This window comes from Atractosteus spatula, chromosome 22 (assembly GCF_055471065.1).
Source record: "Atractosteus spatula isolate fAtrSpa1 chromosome 22, fAtrSpa1.hap1, whole genome shotgun sequence".
Classification (NCBI taxonomy): Eukaryota; Metazoa; Chordata; class Actinopteri; order Semionotiformes; family Lepisosteidae; genus Atractosteus; species Atractosteus spatula.
In genome coordinates this window covers 723,245-741,084 of record NC_142727.1, presented here as the reverse complement: position 1 = coordinate 741,084, position 17,840 = coordinate 723,245, and the positions used below count along the sequence as shown (strand labels likewise).

Sequence of the window (17,840 nt, the reverse complement as noted above, 5' to 3'; positions counted from 1 at the left end):
TCTCTCTAGATATCACACAGCGCCACACAGTGTCTCTCTCTAGATATCACACAGCGCCACACAGTGTCTCTCTCTCTAGATATCACACAGCGCCACACAGTGTCTCTCTCTAGATATCACACAGCGCCACAAGTCTCTCTCTCTAGATATCACACAGCGTCACACAGTGTCTCTCTCTCTAGATATCACACAGCGTCACACAGTGTCTCTCTCTAGATATCACACAGCGCCACACAGTGTCTCTCTCTAGATATCACACAGCGTCACACAGTGTCTCTCTCTCTAGATATCACACAGCGTCACACAGTGTCTCTCTCTCTAGATATCACACAGCGTCACAGTGTCTCTCTCTCTAGATATCACACAGCGCCACACAGTGTCTCTCTCTCTAGATATCACACAGCACCACACAGTGTCTCTCTCTCTAGATATCACACAGCGCCACAAGTCTCTCTCTCTAGATATCACACACAGCGCCACACAGTGTCTCTCTCTCTAGATATCACACAGCGCCACAGTGTCTCTCTCTCTCTAGGTATCAGTTCAACTCAATTCCAGGTGCTGTATTAGCAGGACCGATGGGTACAATCAGTGTTGCCAAAGCAAATAAAATAATGAGATTCACACGAAAGAAAACAAAAAATAAAAGTAAAATAAAATCTACAGACATGTTACAGACATTTACAACAGAGACATGTCATAAAATATTGACATATTCTGTAGGCGGCTGGAGCATTATTGGGAGACAGACTCACTGTTCCTCAGGCTGGGACAGGAGATCACACACTGGGCTGCCAGTTCAGCTGAGTTCCCTCCTCCCTCTCCCAGTAGGATTGGGACCCGTTGTGATTCTGGCAGGTGTGGGAACTCTGGGACTAGATTTCTGAATTTCGGGAAGAATGTTTCTCTAATCCCAGAGTATCTGTCACAGTGCAGTAGGAAGTGCACCTCTGTCTCTATTTCTCCCCGCTGGCAGTGGGAGCACAGCCTGTCCTCTCTGGACAGCCAGGTCTGTCTGTGTCCAGTTTCTCTGGCCAGGCTGTGGTCACTGAGCCTGTCCTCTCTGGACAGCCAGGTCTGTCTGTGTCCAGTTTCTCTGGCCAGGCTGTGGTCACTGAGCCTGTCCTCTCTGGACAGTCAGGTCTGTCTGTGTCCAGTTTCTCTGGCCAGGCTGTGGTCACTGAGCCTGTCCTCTCTGGACAGTCAGGTCTGTCTGTGTCCAGTTTCTCTGGCCAGGCTGTGGTCACTGAGCCTGTCCTCTCTGGACAGTCAGGCCTGTCTGTGTCCAGTTTCTCTGGCCAGGCTGTGGTCACTGAGCCTGTCCTCTCTGGACAGTCAGGTCTGTCTGTGTCCAGTTTCTCTGGCCAGGCTGTGGTCACTGAGCCTGTACATCGTCAGGGTCTGTTTCTGTTTGCTGTTTCTTATCTTGGTCAGATATTCGGTTAGTGTGTATTGTCTGTTTAGGGTTCTGTAGTGTCTCTCTCTCTAGATATCACACAGCGCCACACAGTCTCTACATGTTCACGCGTGTCTCCAGTGGGCTCTTTTCCACAGTGCAGTACAGAGAGCTGCAGGCGGCACGCTGTGCTCATCACGCAGGTCTCGCCACGCCACAGCCGAGAGCAGCCAGCGCGCGAGCCGGGGTCCGCCGGGGTCCGGCCGCGAGACGTGCGTCCACGCTGCGATTGTTCCCCCCGTGAGCAGCCGCGTGCGGGGGAGGGGGAGGGAGACCTCAGCCCCCGCAGCACAGAGACAGCGAACCGCACTCCCGCACCTCCGCCACGGCCACGGCCACGGCAGTCAAACCGCCCCCCCCGCGACAGTCACCACCACCACCACCATCATCATCATCACCAGCGCGGCTCCGCTCTTACCGTCCCGAGAGGAGGAGGAGGAGGAGGGATGAGTGCACACGCACGGGCTGTCAGGGCAGAAGGCTCGCTCCCTCCGTCCGCTCCGGTATCCACGCGTGTCCTGGCTGCGTGGCTGCAGGCGCGACCCTCCGCGTCCCTCGCTCCGCTCGCGTGAAATGCGGCGATCGTGCACCCGCCGGACTCCTCGCGTGCGTGCTGGCGTGCGTGCGCGGGGCAGCGGAGTGTGCGAGCGAGCGAGCGAGCGAGCGGGCGCCTTCGGCTCTTTCCGGCCGTTTCCGTCAAATGCGGCTGGATTCCCTCTCGCTCGGGCCCCCGCGATCGAAGCCCCCCTCCCCGGCTCTCCTGTGTGACGTCACTGAATCAGAGCGGAGAGCCCTCCCGTGTCGAAACGGAAACAGACGCGACCAACAGCACACGGTGGCATCGATTTAATACCGATACATCGTTTCTGTTCTCTCCAGGCTGGACTGGACTGGCTGGACTGGGAGCTGGACTAGTTCTTCACTGGGATTATAATCACACTCCACTGACACTGACAGAGCAGTCTGAGACGCTCCAGGCTGGACTGGACTGACTGGACTGGGAGCTGGACTAGTTCTTCACTGGGATTATAATCACACTCCACTGACACTGACAGAGCAGTCTGAGACGCTCCAGGCTGGACTGGACTGACTGGACTGGGAGCTGGACTAGTTCTTCACTGGGATTATAATCAGACTCACTGACACTGACAGAGCAGTCTGAGACTCTCCAGGCTGGACTGGACTGGCTGGACTGGGAGCTGGACTAGCTCTTCACTGGGATTATAATCAGACTCACTGACACTGACAGAGCAGTCTGAGACTCTCCAGGCTGGACTGGACCGACTGGACTGGGAGCTGGACTAGTTCTTCACTGGGATGATAATCAGACTCACTGACACTGACAGAGCAGTCTGAGACTCTCCAGGCTGGACTGGACTGATTCGACTGGGAGCTGGACTAGTTCTTCACTGGGATGATAATCAGACTCACTGACACTGACAGAGCAGTCTGAGACTCTCCAGGCTGGACTGGACTGACTGGACTGGGAGCTGGACTAGTTCTTCACTGGGATTATAATCAGACTCACTGACACTGACAGAGCAGTCTGAGACTCTCCAGGCTGGACTGGACTGGCTGCACTGGGAGCTGGACTAGTTCTTCACTGGGATTATAATCAGACTCCACTGACACTGACAGAGCAGTCTGAGACTCTCCAGGCTGGACTGGACTGACTGGACTGGGAGCTGGACTAGTTCTTCACTGGGATTATAATCAGACTCACTGACACTGACAGAGCAGTCTGAGACTCTCCAGGCTGGACTGGACTGGCTGGACTGGGAGCTGGACTAGTTCTTCACTGGGATTATAATCAGACTCCACTGACACTGACAGAGCAGTCTGAGACTCTCCAGGCTGGACTGGACTGACTGGACTGGGAGCTGGACTAGTTCTTCACTGGGATTATAATCAGACTCACTGACACTGACAGAGCAGTCTGAGACTCTCCAGGCTGGACTGGACTGGCTGGACTGGGAGCTGGACTAGCTCTTCACTGGGATTATAATCAGACTCACTGACACTGACAGAGCAGTCTGAGACTCTCCAGGCTGGACTGGACTGACTGGACTGGGAGCTGGACTAGTTCTTCACTGGGATTATAATCAGACTCACTGACACTGACAGAGCAGTCTGAGACTCTCCAGGCTGGACTGGACCGACTGGACTGGGAGCTGGACTAGTTCTTCACTGGGATGATAATCAGACTCACTGACACTGACAGAGCAGTCTGAGACTCTCCAGGCTGGACTGGACTGACTGGACTGGGAGCTGGACTAGTTCTTCACTAGGATTATAATCAGACTCACTGACACTGACAGAGCAGTCTGAGACTCTCCAGGCTGGACTGGACTGGCTGCACTGGGAGCTGGACTAGTTCTTCACTGGGATTATAATCAGACTCCACTGACACTGACAGAGCAGTCTGAGACTCTCCAGGCTGGACTGGACTGGCTGGACTGGGAGCTGGACTGGTTCTTCACTGGGATTCTAATCAGACTCCACTGACACTGACAGAGCAGTCTGAGACTCTCCAGGGTGGACTGGACTGGCTGGACTGGGAGCTGGACTAGTTCTTCACTGGGATTATAATCCGAAAGACCTATAATCAGTATAGAGTCGAGCAGCCCGATACACTCTGAAGGTAACAGAAGTGAACTAGGCTGGAGGAACTGAGTCTCTTCAGTCTGAAGGCAGAGTCCCAGACTGACAGGCTGGAGGAACTGAGTCTCTTTAGTCTGAACGGAGTGTCCCACACTGACAGGCTGGAGGAACTGAAGGGGCTGATATGATCTTACATCACAAAAGCCTAAACGGTTTCCCAGTCAGTGGGCCTGCAGTCTGAGCTCGCACCCGGGTCCGAGACACGAGTTCAGAGGGCAGTCGGCAGTTCGGGTTCCGGTCCAGAGAGAGAAGCTGCAGAGGGTACCCCCTGTTACAAATTCACACTGACTCCTGATATCACACTAAACATTATTAACCATCCTTCGACACTATACTCTGATACTGCACCCGCGGTTCGCAGAACCACAAGGAAACCCAGCACGAAATGTACCGTACAGAACAGAAACCGAAAATAGAGGACTATGTGATCATTTCATCCCAAACGTACGAGGCGCTGAACTCTCATGAGGTCCTGAAACAGGGCTGCACAACCCGGCTTTTACAGTGTGAAAGATTCAGGCATTCAAATTATATGATGATGATATTATTATTATTGTTATACCATTACAGTAATTGCAATGAAATTCGCTTCCTACCTGCGCCAATCCGTGGATTTCAGCCACTCCTAAGAGGAAGCGGTAAATAAAACGATTTTTTTCCTTCACGGCAACAGAAACTAATTCCAAGAACCAAGACCTTTATTTTTTTTAATTCACCGAGAAATAAAAGCGACTACAGCCGAGAACCGCTACCGAAGACAGCTGTTTCCGATCTGTGTTGCACCGAACTGAGTCCCTCTGGCAACGAGAGCTGCAGTTAAAAGTGCTGGCCTGCGTGTCTGCAGCAGGGCTGTCCAGTCCGGTCCTGGAGGGGTCAGTGTGTGTCTGCAGCAGGGCTGTCCAGTCCTGGTCCTGGAGGGGTCAGTGTGCGTGTCTGCAGCAGGGCTGTCCAGTCCTGGAGGGGTCAGTGTGTGTCTGCAGCAGGGCTGTCCAGTCCCGGTCCTGGAGGGGTCAGTGTGTGTCTGCAGCAGGGCTGTCCAGTCCCGGTCCTGGAGGGGTCAGTGTGTGTGTCTGCAGCAGGGCTGTCCAGTCCCGGTCCTGGAGGGGTCAGTGTGTGTCTGCAGCAGGGCTGTCCAGTCCCGGTCCTGGAGGGGTCAGTGTGTGTCTGCAGCAGGGCTGGCCAGTCCCGGTCCTGGAGGGGTCAGTGTGTGTCTGCAGCAGGGCTGGCCAGTCCCGGTCCTGGAGGGGTCAGTGTGTGTGTCTGCAGCAGGGCTGTCCAGTCCCAGTCCTGGAGGGGTCAGTGTGTGTCTGCAGCAGGGCTGTCCAGTCCCAGTCCTGGAGGGGTCAGTGTGTGTGTCTGCAGCAGGGCTGTCCAGTCCCAGTCCTGGAGGGGTCAGTGTGTGTGTCTGCAGCAGGGCTGTCCAGTCCCGGTCCTGGAGGGGTCAGTGTGTGTCTGCAGCAGGGCTGTCCAGTCCCGGTCCTGGAGGGGTCAGTGTGTGTCTGCAGCAGGGCTGTCCAGTCCTGGTCCTGGAGGGGTCAGTGTGTGTCTGCAGCAGGGCTGTCCTGGTCCTGGAGGGGTCAGTGTGTGTCTGCAGCAGGGCTGTCCAGTCCCGGTCCTGGAGGGGTCAGTGTGTGTCTGCAGCAGGGCTGTCCAGTCCCGGTCCTGGAGGGGTCAGTGTGTGTGTCTGCAGCAGGGCTGTCCAGTCCCGGTCCTGGAGGGGTCAGTGTGTGTCTGCAGCAGGGCTGTCCAGTCCCGGTCCTGGAGGGGTCAGTGTGTGTGTCTGCAGCAGGGCTGTCCAGTCCCGGTCCTGGAGGGGTCAGTGTGTGTGTCTGCAGCAGGGCTGTCCAGTCCCGGTCCTGGAGGGGTCAGTGTGTGTCTCTGCAGCAGGGCTGTCCAGTCCCGGTCCTGGAGGGGTCAGTGTGTGTGTCTGCAGCAGGGCTGTCCAGTCCCGGTCCTGGAGGGGTCAGTGTGTGTCTGCAGCAGGGCTGTCCAGTCCCGGTCCTGGAGGGGTCAGTGTGTGTCTGCAGCAGGGCTGTCCAGTCCTGGTCCTGGAGGGGTCAGTGTGTGTCTGCAGCAGGGCTGTCCAGTCCTGGAGGGGTCAGTGTGTGTCTGCAGCAGGGCTGTCCAGTCCTGGTCCTGGAGGGGTCAGTGTGTGTCTGCAGCAGGGCTGTCCAGTCCTGGAGGGGTCAGTGTGTGTCTGCAGCAGGGCTGTCCAGTCCCGGTCCTGGAGGGGTCAGTGTGTGTCTGCAGCAGGGCTGTCCAGTCCCAGTCCTGGAGGGGTCAGTGTGCGTCTGCAGCAGGGCTGTCCAGTCCCGGTCCTGGAGGGGTCAGTGTGTGTCTGCAGCAGGGCTGTCCAGTCCCGGTCCTGGAGGGGTCAGTGTGTGTGTCTGCAGCAGGGCTGTCCAGTCCCGGTCCTGGAGGGGTCAGTGTGTGTCTGCAGCAGGGCTGTCCAGTCCTGGTCCTGGAGGGGTCAGTGTGCCTGCAGCAGCTGAAAATCTTGTGACCTCACTACCGCAGCATGACAATCTTGTGAATTTACAGATAATAACACTGTGACATCATGAGATCAGCTCTTCAACATTATGACATCACAACTGCAGCAGTGTGTTGTCATTCGTGCAGTGTCACAATGTTGTGACCTCATGTTTGCAATTCAAGACTTTTATTCCACTGACAGAAGATGGTCAGTGAAAACACACACTCTTGGAGTCCAGACTCTTACTGGACACACTGTATACACACACACACACACCTGGAGTCCAGACTCTTACTGGACACACTGTATACACACAAACACCTGGAGTCCAGACTCATACTGGACACTGTATACACACACACACCTGGAGTCCAGACTCTTACTGGACACACTGTATACACACACACCTGGAGTCCAGACTCTTACTGGACACACTGTATACACACACACACCTGGAGTCCAGACTCTTACTGGACACACTGTATACACACACACACACACTCTTGGAGTCCAGACTCTTACTGGACACACTGTATACACACACACACTCTTGGAGTCCAGACTCTTACTGGACACACTGTATACACACACACACCTGGAGTCCAGACTCTTACTGGACACACTGTATACACACACACTCTTGGAGTCCAGACTCTTACTGGACACACTGTATACACACACACACACCTGGAGTCTAGACTCTTACTGGACACACTGTATATATATACACACACACACCTGGAGTCCAGACTCTTACTGGACACACTGTATACACACACACACACACACCTGGAGTCCAGACTCATTCTGGACACACTGTATACACACACACACACACACACACACCTGGAGTCCAGACTCATACTGGACACACTACATACACACACATTCCTGGAGTCCAGACTCCTTTCGGACACACTGTGTACACACACACTATCAGTCTATCACAAAGTATATTGGTCAGCAAGTGCCATTTATATTAATAAGTATTTACAGAAGAGATCAGTTCATATTTACATTTTTAATAAGTAGATTTGATCATATCAGTTTTAAATTAAATGTATTAATTCTATTGTTGTTAAAATATCTTTTCTTTGCCCTAGAGCTAAATGAACAGTATATATTTCTATCCTGTATGTCGATGCATGTCTCTGGGTGGTCATGTACTCCTAGCAGGACTGGGAGCTGCTGGTTTGATATTAGTATTAATACCTACACAGTGTGATTGAACCCATAGAACTTCTCCCTGCCTCTGCCCTGCGCCGTACTCAGCCAGAACCCCTGGCACACCCCTCTGTGTGTGTCTGTTTGTGTGGGTGAGCATGTGTGGGTCAGTGAGGTAGTGAGAGTGTGTGGGGGAGTGTGCAAGCATGCGAGAGTGTGTTAGTCTGTATGTGTGAGAGAGCCTGTGTGTGTGAGTGTGAGAGTGTGTCGTACAAGTAAACGTGCATGAGTGTGTGTGTGGGCCTGTGTGCTGTAGTGGTGAGTGTGAGAGCCCGTGTGCTGTAGTGAGTGAGCGTGAGAGCTTGTGTGCTGTAGTGAGTGAGTGTGGGAGCCTGTGTCCTGCCTGTAGTGAGTGAGTGTGTTAGCCTGTGTGCTCTAGTGAGTGAGTGTGCAAGCCTGTGTGCTCTAGTGAGTGAGTGTGAGGGCCTGTGTGCTGTAGTGAATGAGCGAGCCTGTGTGCTTTAGTAAGTGAGTGTGAGGGCCTGTGTGCTGTAGTGGTGAGTGTGAGAGCCTGTGTGCTGTAGTGAGTGAGTGTGAGAGCCTGTGTTCTGCAGTGATTGAGCGTGAGGGCCTGTGTGCTGTAGTGACTGAGCGTGAGGGCCTGTGTGCTGTAGTGAGTGAGCGTGCGAGCCTGTGTGCTGTAGTGAGTGAGCGTGCGAGCCTGTGTTCTGTAGTGAGTGTGAGAGCCTGTGTTCTGTAGTGAGTGAGTGTGAGAGCCTGTGTTCTGTAGTGAGTGAGCGTGCGAGCCTGTGTTCTGTAGTGAGTGTGAGAGCCTGTGTTCTGTAGTGAGTGAGTGTGAGAGCCTGTGTTCTGTAGTGAGTGAGCGTGAGAGCCTGTGTGCTGTAGTGAGTGAGCGTGCGAGCCTGTGTGCTGTAGTGAGTGAGCGTGCGAGCCTGTGTTCTGTAGTGAGTGTGAGAGCCTGTGTTCTGTAGTGAGTGAGCGTGAGAGCCTGTGTTCTGTAGTGAGTGAGTGTGAGAGCCTGTGTTCTGTAGTGAGTGAGTGTGAGAGCCTGTGTGCTGTAGTGAGTGAGTGTGAGAGCCTGTGTTCTGTAGTGAGTGAGCGTGCGAGCCTGTGTTCTGTAGTGAGTGAGTGTGAGGGCCTGTGTGCTGTAGTGGTGAGTGTGGGAGCCTGTGTGCTGTAGTGAGTGAGTGTGAGAGCCTGTGTTCTGCAGTGATTGAGCGTGAGGGCCTGTGTGCTGTAGTGACTGAGCGTGAGGGCCTGTGTGCTGTAGTGAGTGAGCGTGCGAGCCTGTGTGCTGTAGTGAGTGAGCGTGCGAGCCTGTGTTCTGTAGTGAGTGTGAGAGCCTGTGTTCTGTAGTGAGTGAGTGTGAGAGCCTGTGTTCTGTAGTGAGTGAGCGTGCGAGCCTGTGTTCTGTAGTGAGTGTGAGAGCCTGTGTTCTGTAGTGAGTGAGTGTGAGAGCCTGTGTTCTGTAGTGAGTGAGCGTGAGAGCCTGTGTGCTGTAGTGAGTGAGCGTGCGAGCCTGTGTGCTGTAGTGAGTGAGCGTGCGAGCCTGTGTTCTGTAGTGAGTGTGAGAGCCTGTGTTCTGTAGTGAGTGAGCGTGAGAGCCTGTGTTCTGTAGTGAGTGAGTGTGAGAGCCTGTGTTCTGTAGTGAGTGAGTGTGAGAGCCTGTGTGCTGTAGTGAGTGAGTGTGAGAGCCTGTGTTCTGTAGTGAGTGAGCGTGCGAGCCTGTGTGCTCTAGTGAGTGAGTGTGAGGGCCTGTGTGCTGTAGTGAATGAGCGAGCCTGTGTGCTTTAGTAAGTGAGTGTGAGGGCCTGTGTGCTGTAGTGGTGAGTGTGAGAGCCTGTGTGCTGTAGTGAGTGAGTGTGAGAGCCTGTGTTCTGCAGTGATTGAGCGTGAGGGCCTGTGTGCTGTAGTGACTGAGCGTGAGGGCCTGTGTGCTGTAGTGAGTGAGCGTGCGAGCCTGTGTGCTGTAGTGAGTGAGCGTGCGAGCCTGTGTTCTGTAGTGAGTGTGAGAGCCTGTGTTCTGTAGTGAGTGAGTGTGAGAGCCTGTGTTCTGTAGTGAGTGAGCGTGCGAGCCTGTGTTCTGTAGTGAGTGTGAGAGCCTGTGTTCTGTAGTGAGTGAGTGTGAGAGCCTGTGTTCTGTAGTGAGTGAGCGTGAGAGCCTGTGTGCTGTAGTGAGTGAGCGTGCGAGCCTGTGTGCTGTAGTGAGTGAGCGTGCGAGCCTGTGTTCTGTAGTGAGTGTGAGAGCCTGTGTTCTGTAGTGAGTGAGCGTGAGAGCCTGTGTTCTGTAGTGAGTGAGTGTGAGAGCCTGTGTTCTGTAGTGAGTGAGTGTGAGAGCCTGTGTGCTGTAGTGAGTGAGTGTGAGAGCCTGTGTTCTGTAGTGAGTGAGCGTGCGAGCCTGTGTGCTGTAGTGAGTGAGCGTGCGAGCCTGTGTGCTGTAGTGAGTGAGCGTGCGAGCCTGTGTGCTGTAGTGTGGATCTCAGTCTCTCCTGCACCTGCCTGCTCCTGTCTCTAGCAAGGGGAGGCGCTCATGCGCAGGTGGGCGTGGTAGCGAGGGGGGGGGCCGGCAGCAGGCGGGGGCATGGACAGGGGCAGGGCCTGGGAGGGGTGGGAGTGGGTGTGTGAGCTGTGGGGGTGAGGATGGGGGTGCGAGTGGGCGTGGGAGGAGGAGGAGGCGGAGGAGGGCGGGGGCAGCGGGTAGCTGGCCGAGGCGCCCCCCAGGATGCCCCCCGAAGCCTTGGGGGGTGCGGGGGGGAGGGCCTGCAGCGGGGGTGGGGGGGTCTGGTTGAGCTGGATGGAGATGTCGCTGGACACCTCAGAGCTGCTGCGCCCGCGCCCTGGCCGCGTCCAGCTCTCCGTGGGGTGCAGGAATTGGCCGCTGTAGTCGCTGCACTCGGACAGCCGGGGGCGGTAGAGAGCCGGGTGGGGACGGTACATCTCCTCCTCCGCGTAGCGCTTCATGAAGAGGTACACCGACATCACCCCCGCACCCTGGGAGAGAGGGGCAGAAGGGATCAATATCAGCAGTGGAAGCAGGATGAATACTATCAGTGCTGGTGTCGGTGTCGGTGTCGCTGTCTCACCTCCTTCAGCAGGAAGGAACTGGCAGCGAAGGCAAAGGACCAGCCGTAGTGATAGTGGAAGAACTGCTCCGGTTCACGCGGCCTGTTCATCACCTCATCATTTATACTGGAGATGTACAGCACCAGCCCCACCACCAGAGACAGCCCTGAGGGGCACAGACAGGGGAGAAAAGGGGCAGAAACGGGAGAGTCAGAAGGGAAGAGGAGAGAATTTCCAGGTGTAAAGAAGAGTGAACAGATAAAACGTCAAAAATCAACAGACAAGATCAAAGACGGACTCTTGCACACAGACACAGACAGGCAACAGGGACAGATGTACAGACAGGCACACAAACACACAGACAGGCAATAAGGCACACAGACACAGACACTCAGGGACACAGACACACAGGCAGACACCCAGACAGGCACTAGGGACACACAGACAGGCAATAAGGCACACAGACGCAGACAGGCACTCAGGGACACAGACACACAGCCAGGCACTAGGGACACACAGACAGGCACTAGGGACACAGACGCAGACAGGCACTCAGGGACACAGACACACAGACAGGCACTAGGGACACACAGACAGGCACTAGGGACACAGACGCAGACAGGCACTCAGGGACACAGACACACAGACAGGCACTAGGGACACACAGCCAGGCACTAGGGACACACAGACAGGCACTAGGGACACAGACACACAGCCAGGCACTAGGGACACACAGACAGGCACTAGGGACACACAGACAGGCACTAGGGACACACAGACAGGCAATAAGGCACACAGACACAGACACTCAGGGACACAGACACACAGGCAGACACCCAGACAGGCACTAGGGACACACAGACAGGCAATAAGGCACACAGACAGGCACTAGGGACACAGACGCAGACAGGCACTCAGGGACACACAGCCAGGCACTAGGGACACACAGCCAGGCACTAGGGACACAGACACACAGCCAGGCACTAGGGACACCCAGACAGGCACTAGGGACACACAGACAGGCAATAAGGCACACAGACGCAGACAGGCACTCAGGGACACAGACACACAGCCAGGCACTAGGGACACACAGACAGGCACTAGGGACACACAGACAGGCACTAGGGACACAGACGCAGACAGGCACTCAGGGACACAGACACACAGACAGGCACTAGGGACACACAGATATGTACCAGACAGGATGAAGAAGATGCCAGAGACGAAGGCGAGGATGGTTCTCTGAGGCCGAATGTGTCCGATGTTGCTGATGACGAAGGCAGTGAAGACGAAGAGCAAGCTGACCATGGGAAAGGGAGTAGCAGTCCGCACCATTTCTGAGAGAGAGGAGAGAGGAGAGAGGAGGAGGGGCAGACAGCAATGAGGAGAGAGGAGAGAGGAGGAGGGGCAGACAGCAATGAGGAGAGAGGAGAGAGGAGGAGGGGCAGACAGCAATGAGGAGAGAGGAGAGAGGAGAGAGGAGGAGGGGCAGACAGCAATGAGGAGAGAGGAGAGAGGAGGAGGGGCAGACAGCAATGAGGAGAGAGGAGATAGGAGGAGGGGCAGACAGCAATGAGGAGAGAGGAGAGAGGAGGAGGGGCAGACAGCAATGAGGAGAGAGGAGAGAGGAGAGAGGAGGAGGGGCAGACAGCAATGAGGAGAGAGGAGAGAGGAGGAGGGGCAGACAGCAATGAGGAGAGAAAGTGGAGATGGTAGAGGGAGGAGGGAAGTGGTTAGCGCAGTGACTGACCGACTGGACACTACAGCACAGTGACCCTGACTGACTGGACACTACAGCACAGAGACCCTGACTGACCGACTGGACACTACAGCACAGAGACACTGACTGACTGGACACTACAGCACAGAGACCCTGACTGACCGACTGGACACTACAGCACAGAGACACTGACTGACTGGACACTACAGCACAGTGACACTGACTGACTGACTGACTGGACACTACAGCACAGCGACCCTGACTGACCGACTGGACACTACAGCACAGAGACACTGACTGACTGGACACTACAGCACAGTGACACTGACTGACTGACTGACTGGACACTACAGCACAGCGACCCTGACTGACCGACTGGACACTACAGCACAGAGACACTGACTGACTGGACACTACAGCACAGTGACCCTGACTGACTGGACACTACAGCACAGAGACCCTGACTGACCGACTGGACACTACAGCACAGAGACACTGACTGACTGGACACTACAGCACAGTGACACTGACTGACTGACTGGACACTACAGCACAGAGACACTGACTGACTGGACACTACAGCACAGAGACCCTGACTGACTGACTGGACACTACAGCACAGAGACACTGACTGACTGACTGGACACTACAGCACAGTGACACTGACTGACTGACTGGACACTACAGCACAGAGACACTGACTGACTGGACACTACAGCACAGAGACCCTGACTGACTGACTGGACACTACAGCACAGAGACACTGACTGACTGACTGGACACTACAGCACAGTGACCCTGACTGACTGGACACTACAGCACAGTGACACTGACTGACCGACTGGACACTACAGCACAGAGACACTGACTGACTGGACACTACAGCACAGGGACACTGACAGACTGGACACTACAGCACAGTGACACTGCAGTAAAAAACACAGAGGCCTGCTGTTGTCCCACGACTCGTCCCTCTCTGCTTCACAGTCCAGACCCTCAGTCCAGACCTTCAGTCCCACAGACCCTCAGTCCCACAGACCCTCAGTCCCTCAGTCCAGACCTTCAGTCCCACAGTCCAGACCCTCAGTCCAGACCCTCAGTCCCACAGACCCTCAGTCCAGACCTTCAGTCCAGACCTTCAGTCCAGACCCTCAGTCCCACAGACTCTCAGTCCAGACCCTCAGTCCCACAGACCCTCAGTCCCTCAGTCCAGACCTTCAGTCCCACAGTCCAGACCCTCAGTCCCACAGACCCTCAGTCCAGACCTTCAGTCCCACAGTCCAGACCCTCAGCCCAGACCCTCAGTCCCACAGACCCTCAGTCCAGACCTTCAGTCCAGACCTTCAGTCCCACAGTCCAGACCCTCAGTCCCACAGACCCTCAGTCCAGACCCTCAGTCCCTCAGTCCAGACCGTCTGTCCAGAAAGGGGGGAGAGGAGGAGGCTCTTCTTGTAAAAGAGGAGATGAAAGAGAGACTCACTCAGGATGTTGGCCGTGTTCTCTGTAGTGATTTCAATCTCAGGCTCTGTGAAGTAGTCAGAGGCCACACACCTGCCTTTCTCTGTACCTGAGAGAGGGAGGACACACACACCTGGTCACACACGGCCACTACTGTTACCTACACACACCCCTGGTCTAGGGTTAGGGTTATACACACTCATGAACTAGGATTAGGGATATACACACACCCCTGGTCTAGGGTTAGGGTTATATACACAGAGACACACTGGCTGACCTGCAATGAAACACACCCTCCACAGCCCAGAGTGCAGAGCCATCTTCACCTCAGTGGTCTGGTTCTGCTGCAGGACGATGCCCTCCTCCATCAGGAGCCAGTAATCAGTGGACACTGCCACCCCCACCAGGAGCAGCCCACTCGCCCCAAACACAGAGGAGAGCAGGGTGAGAGCACGACTGCTGCAGGAACTCATCTACAGTGAGAGAGGGGCATCACACACTGAGACACACAGAGCCCAGTGCTGAGACACACAGAGCACAGTGCTGAGACACACAGAGCACAGCACCGAGACACGCACAGAACCCAGCGCTGACACACACACAGAGCACAGCGCCGACACACACAGAGCACAGCGCCGAGACACACAGAGCCCAGTGCCGAGACACACAGAGCCCAGTGCTGAGACACAAAGAGCACAGCGCCGAGACACGCACAGAGCACAGCTCCGATACACGCACAGAGTACAGCGCCGAGACACGCACAGAGCACAGCGCTGACACACACACAGAGCCCAGCGCCGAGATACACAGAGCACAGCGTTGAGACACACAGAGCACAGTGCTGAGACACACACAGAGCACAGCGCCGGGACACACAGAGCACAGCGTTGAGACACACAGAGCCCAGCGCCGAGACACACACAGAGCACAGCACTGACACACACAGAGAGCCAAGCGCCGAGATACACAGAGCACAGCGTTGAGACACACAGAGCACAGTGCTGAGACACACAGAGCCCAGCGCTGACACACAGAGCACAGCGCCGACACACACACAGAGCACAGCGCCGGGACACACAGGGCACAGCGTTGAGACACACAGAGCCCAGCGCCGAGACACACACAGAGCACAGCACTGACACACACAGAGAGCCAAGCGCAGAGACACACAGAGCACAGCGCCGACACACACACAGAGCACAGCGCCGACACACACACAGAGCCCAGCGCCAAGACACACAGTGCACAGCGCTGACACACGCACAGAGTACAGCACTGGGACACACACAGAGCCCAGCGCTGACACACACACAGAGCCCAGCGCCGAGACACACACAGAGCCCAGCGCTGAGACACGCACAGAGCCCAGCGCCAAGACGCACAGAGCACAGCGCCGAGACAAGCACAGAGCCCAGCGCCGAGACACGCAGAGCACAGCGCTGAGACACACACACAGAGTACAGCACTGACACACACAGCCCAGTGCTGACACACACACAGAGTACAGTGCCGAGACACGCACAGAGCCCAGCGCTGAGACACACACACAGAGTACAGTGCCGAGACACGCACAGAGCCCAGCGCCGAGACACACACAGAGCACAGCGCTGAGACACACACAGAGCACAGCACTGGGACACACAGAGCACAGCGCTGACACACACACAGAGCTCAGCGCCAAGACAAACAGTGCACAGCGATGAGACACACACAGAGCACAGCGCTGACACACGCACAAAGCCCAGCGCCGAGACACACAGAGCCCTGCGCTGACACACACACAGAGCCCAGCACTGAGACACACACACAGAGTACAGCACTGACACACACAGCCCAGTGCTGACACACACACAGAGCACAGCGCCGAGACACGCACAGAGCACAGCGCCGAGACACACACACAGAGTACAGTGCCGAGACACGCACAGAGCCCAGCGCCGAGACACACACAGAGCACAGCGCTGAGACACACACAGAGTACAGCACTGGGACACACAGAGCACAGCGCTGACACACACACAGAACTCAGCGCCAAGACAAACAGTGCACAGCGATGAGACACACACAGAGCACAGCGCTGACACACGCACAGAGCCCAGCGCCGAGACACACAGAGCCCTGCGCTGACACACACACAGAGCCCAGCACTGAGACACACACACAGAGTACAGCACTGACACACACAGCCCAGTGCTGACACACACACAGAGCACAGCGCCGAGACACACAGAGCCCTGCGCTGACACACGCACAGAGCCCAGCGCTGAGACACGCACAGAGCACAGCGCTGTCACACACACAGAGCACATACACTGAAGGGAGGGTGAGGAGAGAGACAGGACACACAGAGAGACAGACAGGGTGAAGAGAGAGACAGGACACAGACAGGCACAGCTTTCAGGGTGAAATATAAGTTTTGGCGTTAAACTTCCGTCGACACGAGGAATCCCAGACGGACGGAGCCTCCAGCCGTAATGCGGAGATCCCGACCGTCGGACACGCGCGCTGCGGGCCGGAGCAGCCCAGTTTCGGGAGAGAGGGAGGGAGGACACCGCAGCGGGGATAAGTTACACAAAGAGCTTGGCCCCAGTAACGCAGCCCCCCGCACGGCGCAGTCTCAGGAACGCGCACAGCCCGCCGGTGCCCGCGCAGCGCCTGGCCGAGCGGGTCCCGCCGCAGAGAGCGCGGAGGGAGCCGCGCTGCCGCACTCTCGCACCGACAGACACACGGCACACGGACAGAGCGGCGCTCTCCCCGGCGCACACACGCACACCGGCACCAATAACGCCGAGAACATGAACCACACATTCCGGCGCTGACGGTGAAGATGGTGGTGATGGTGAAGATGATGAAGATGACGAGGATGCTGGCCTGCCCCTGCGCCGGACCCACCTTCAAGGCGCCCGGACGGCTCCCGGCTCTCCTTCTCCGGTTCGGCTGGTTTGCGGTTGTTAGCTGCTCCCCTGCCTCTCTCTCTCTCTCCCTCCCCCCCCCTCCCGACTGTATCTCTCTCTCTCCTCTCTCCCTCCCCTCTCTATCTCTCTCTCTCCTTCTCTCTCTCTCCCCCCCTCTGGATCTCTCTCTCTGTATCAGATTCAAATTCAGATTCAAACTCCGACAGCTTTATTGGCAGGATCGCTCCCTCACAGCGCTGCCGGAGCGGCTCCTGTCAGTGCAGCCGGTCTGCGCGGACGCGTCACGGGCATGTCCGCACCGGGTGGCGGGCAGGCTCGCTGCTCCTCTCTCTCTCCCTCCGCTCCGCCACTGCGGCGAAGCGGCGCGGGACGCGAGACCGGCCCCCAAAACCGGACAAGGTGCCCCCGGCTCCCCCCTGGGACCCCGGACAGCCCCTGCCCTGCGCGGCACACACCTCCTCTAACCTGTACGGGGGTTTGTTCCCCGCTCCCGCCGTCCTCTGTGTACAGCAGTGCCTCTGATGTCTGACGTCCGATGGCCGATGTGCCCAGCACCAGCCCAGCACCACAAGCCTGAGCTCATGCGGAACTGGATGGGTGTGAGGCTTGAGCAGCCCAGGGGTGCACACAGAGGGGCAGTATCGATGCGGTCAGCTGCACGATTCCTCCCACCCCTCCTGCAACCCTTTTGCCCTCCTGCCATCTGGTAAAAGGCATCGCAGTATATGGGCCAGCTCCACTCAGGCTCCTCAGCACCCTGCTACCTACTGCACCTACTCCAAATCTGGAAACCCAGCTCTTTTTTGCCTAATGTCAGGCACCGTGTCTGATGTATACTTTGCACAGTCCTGTAAAGTAAATTGCACTCTGCACATTGCACTTTATGTACCCTGTACCCTGTCAGAA

At 56.3% G+C, this 17,840-nt stretch overlaps 1 protein-coding gene across 2 annotated transcripts; it reads right to left on the bottom strand.

The window, feature by feature from the left end:
• Positions 1-7,549: 7,549 nt before the first annotated feature.
• Positions 7,550-17,110, bottom strand: cacng7b (calcium voltage-gated channel auxiliary subunit gamma 7b). 2 transcript variants are annotated; one of them, XM_088939690.1, is made up of 6 exons: positions 16,912-17,110; positions 14,297-14,492; positions 14,042-14,128; positions 12,038-12,178; positions 10,862-11,007; positions 7,550-10,769 (listed from the first exon to the last, which is right to left on the bottom strand). In XM_088939690.1, the coding sequence occupies exons 2-6, from the start codon at positions 14,490-14,492 to the stop codon at positions 10,290-10,292; spliced, it is 1,050 nt and encodes a 349-aa protein (XP_088795816.1). In that variant the 5' UTR covers positions 16,912-17,110; the 3' UTR covers positions 7,550-10,289. The 2 variants fall into 2 exon arrangements, with proteins under 2 accessions (XP_088795816.1, XP_088795817.1); XM_088939691.1 differs by lacking the exon at positions 12,038-12,178.
• Positions 17,111-17,840: the final 730 nt, after the last annotated feature.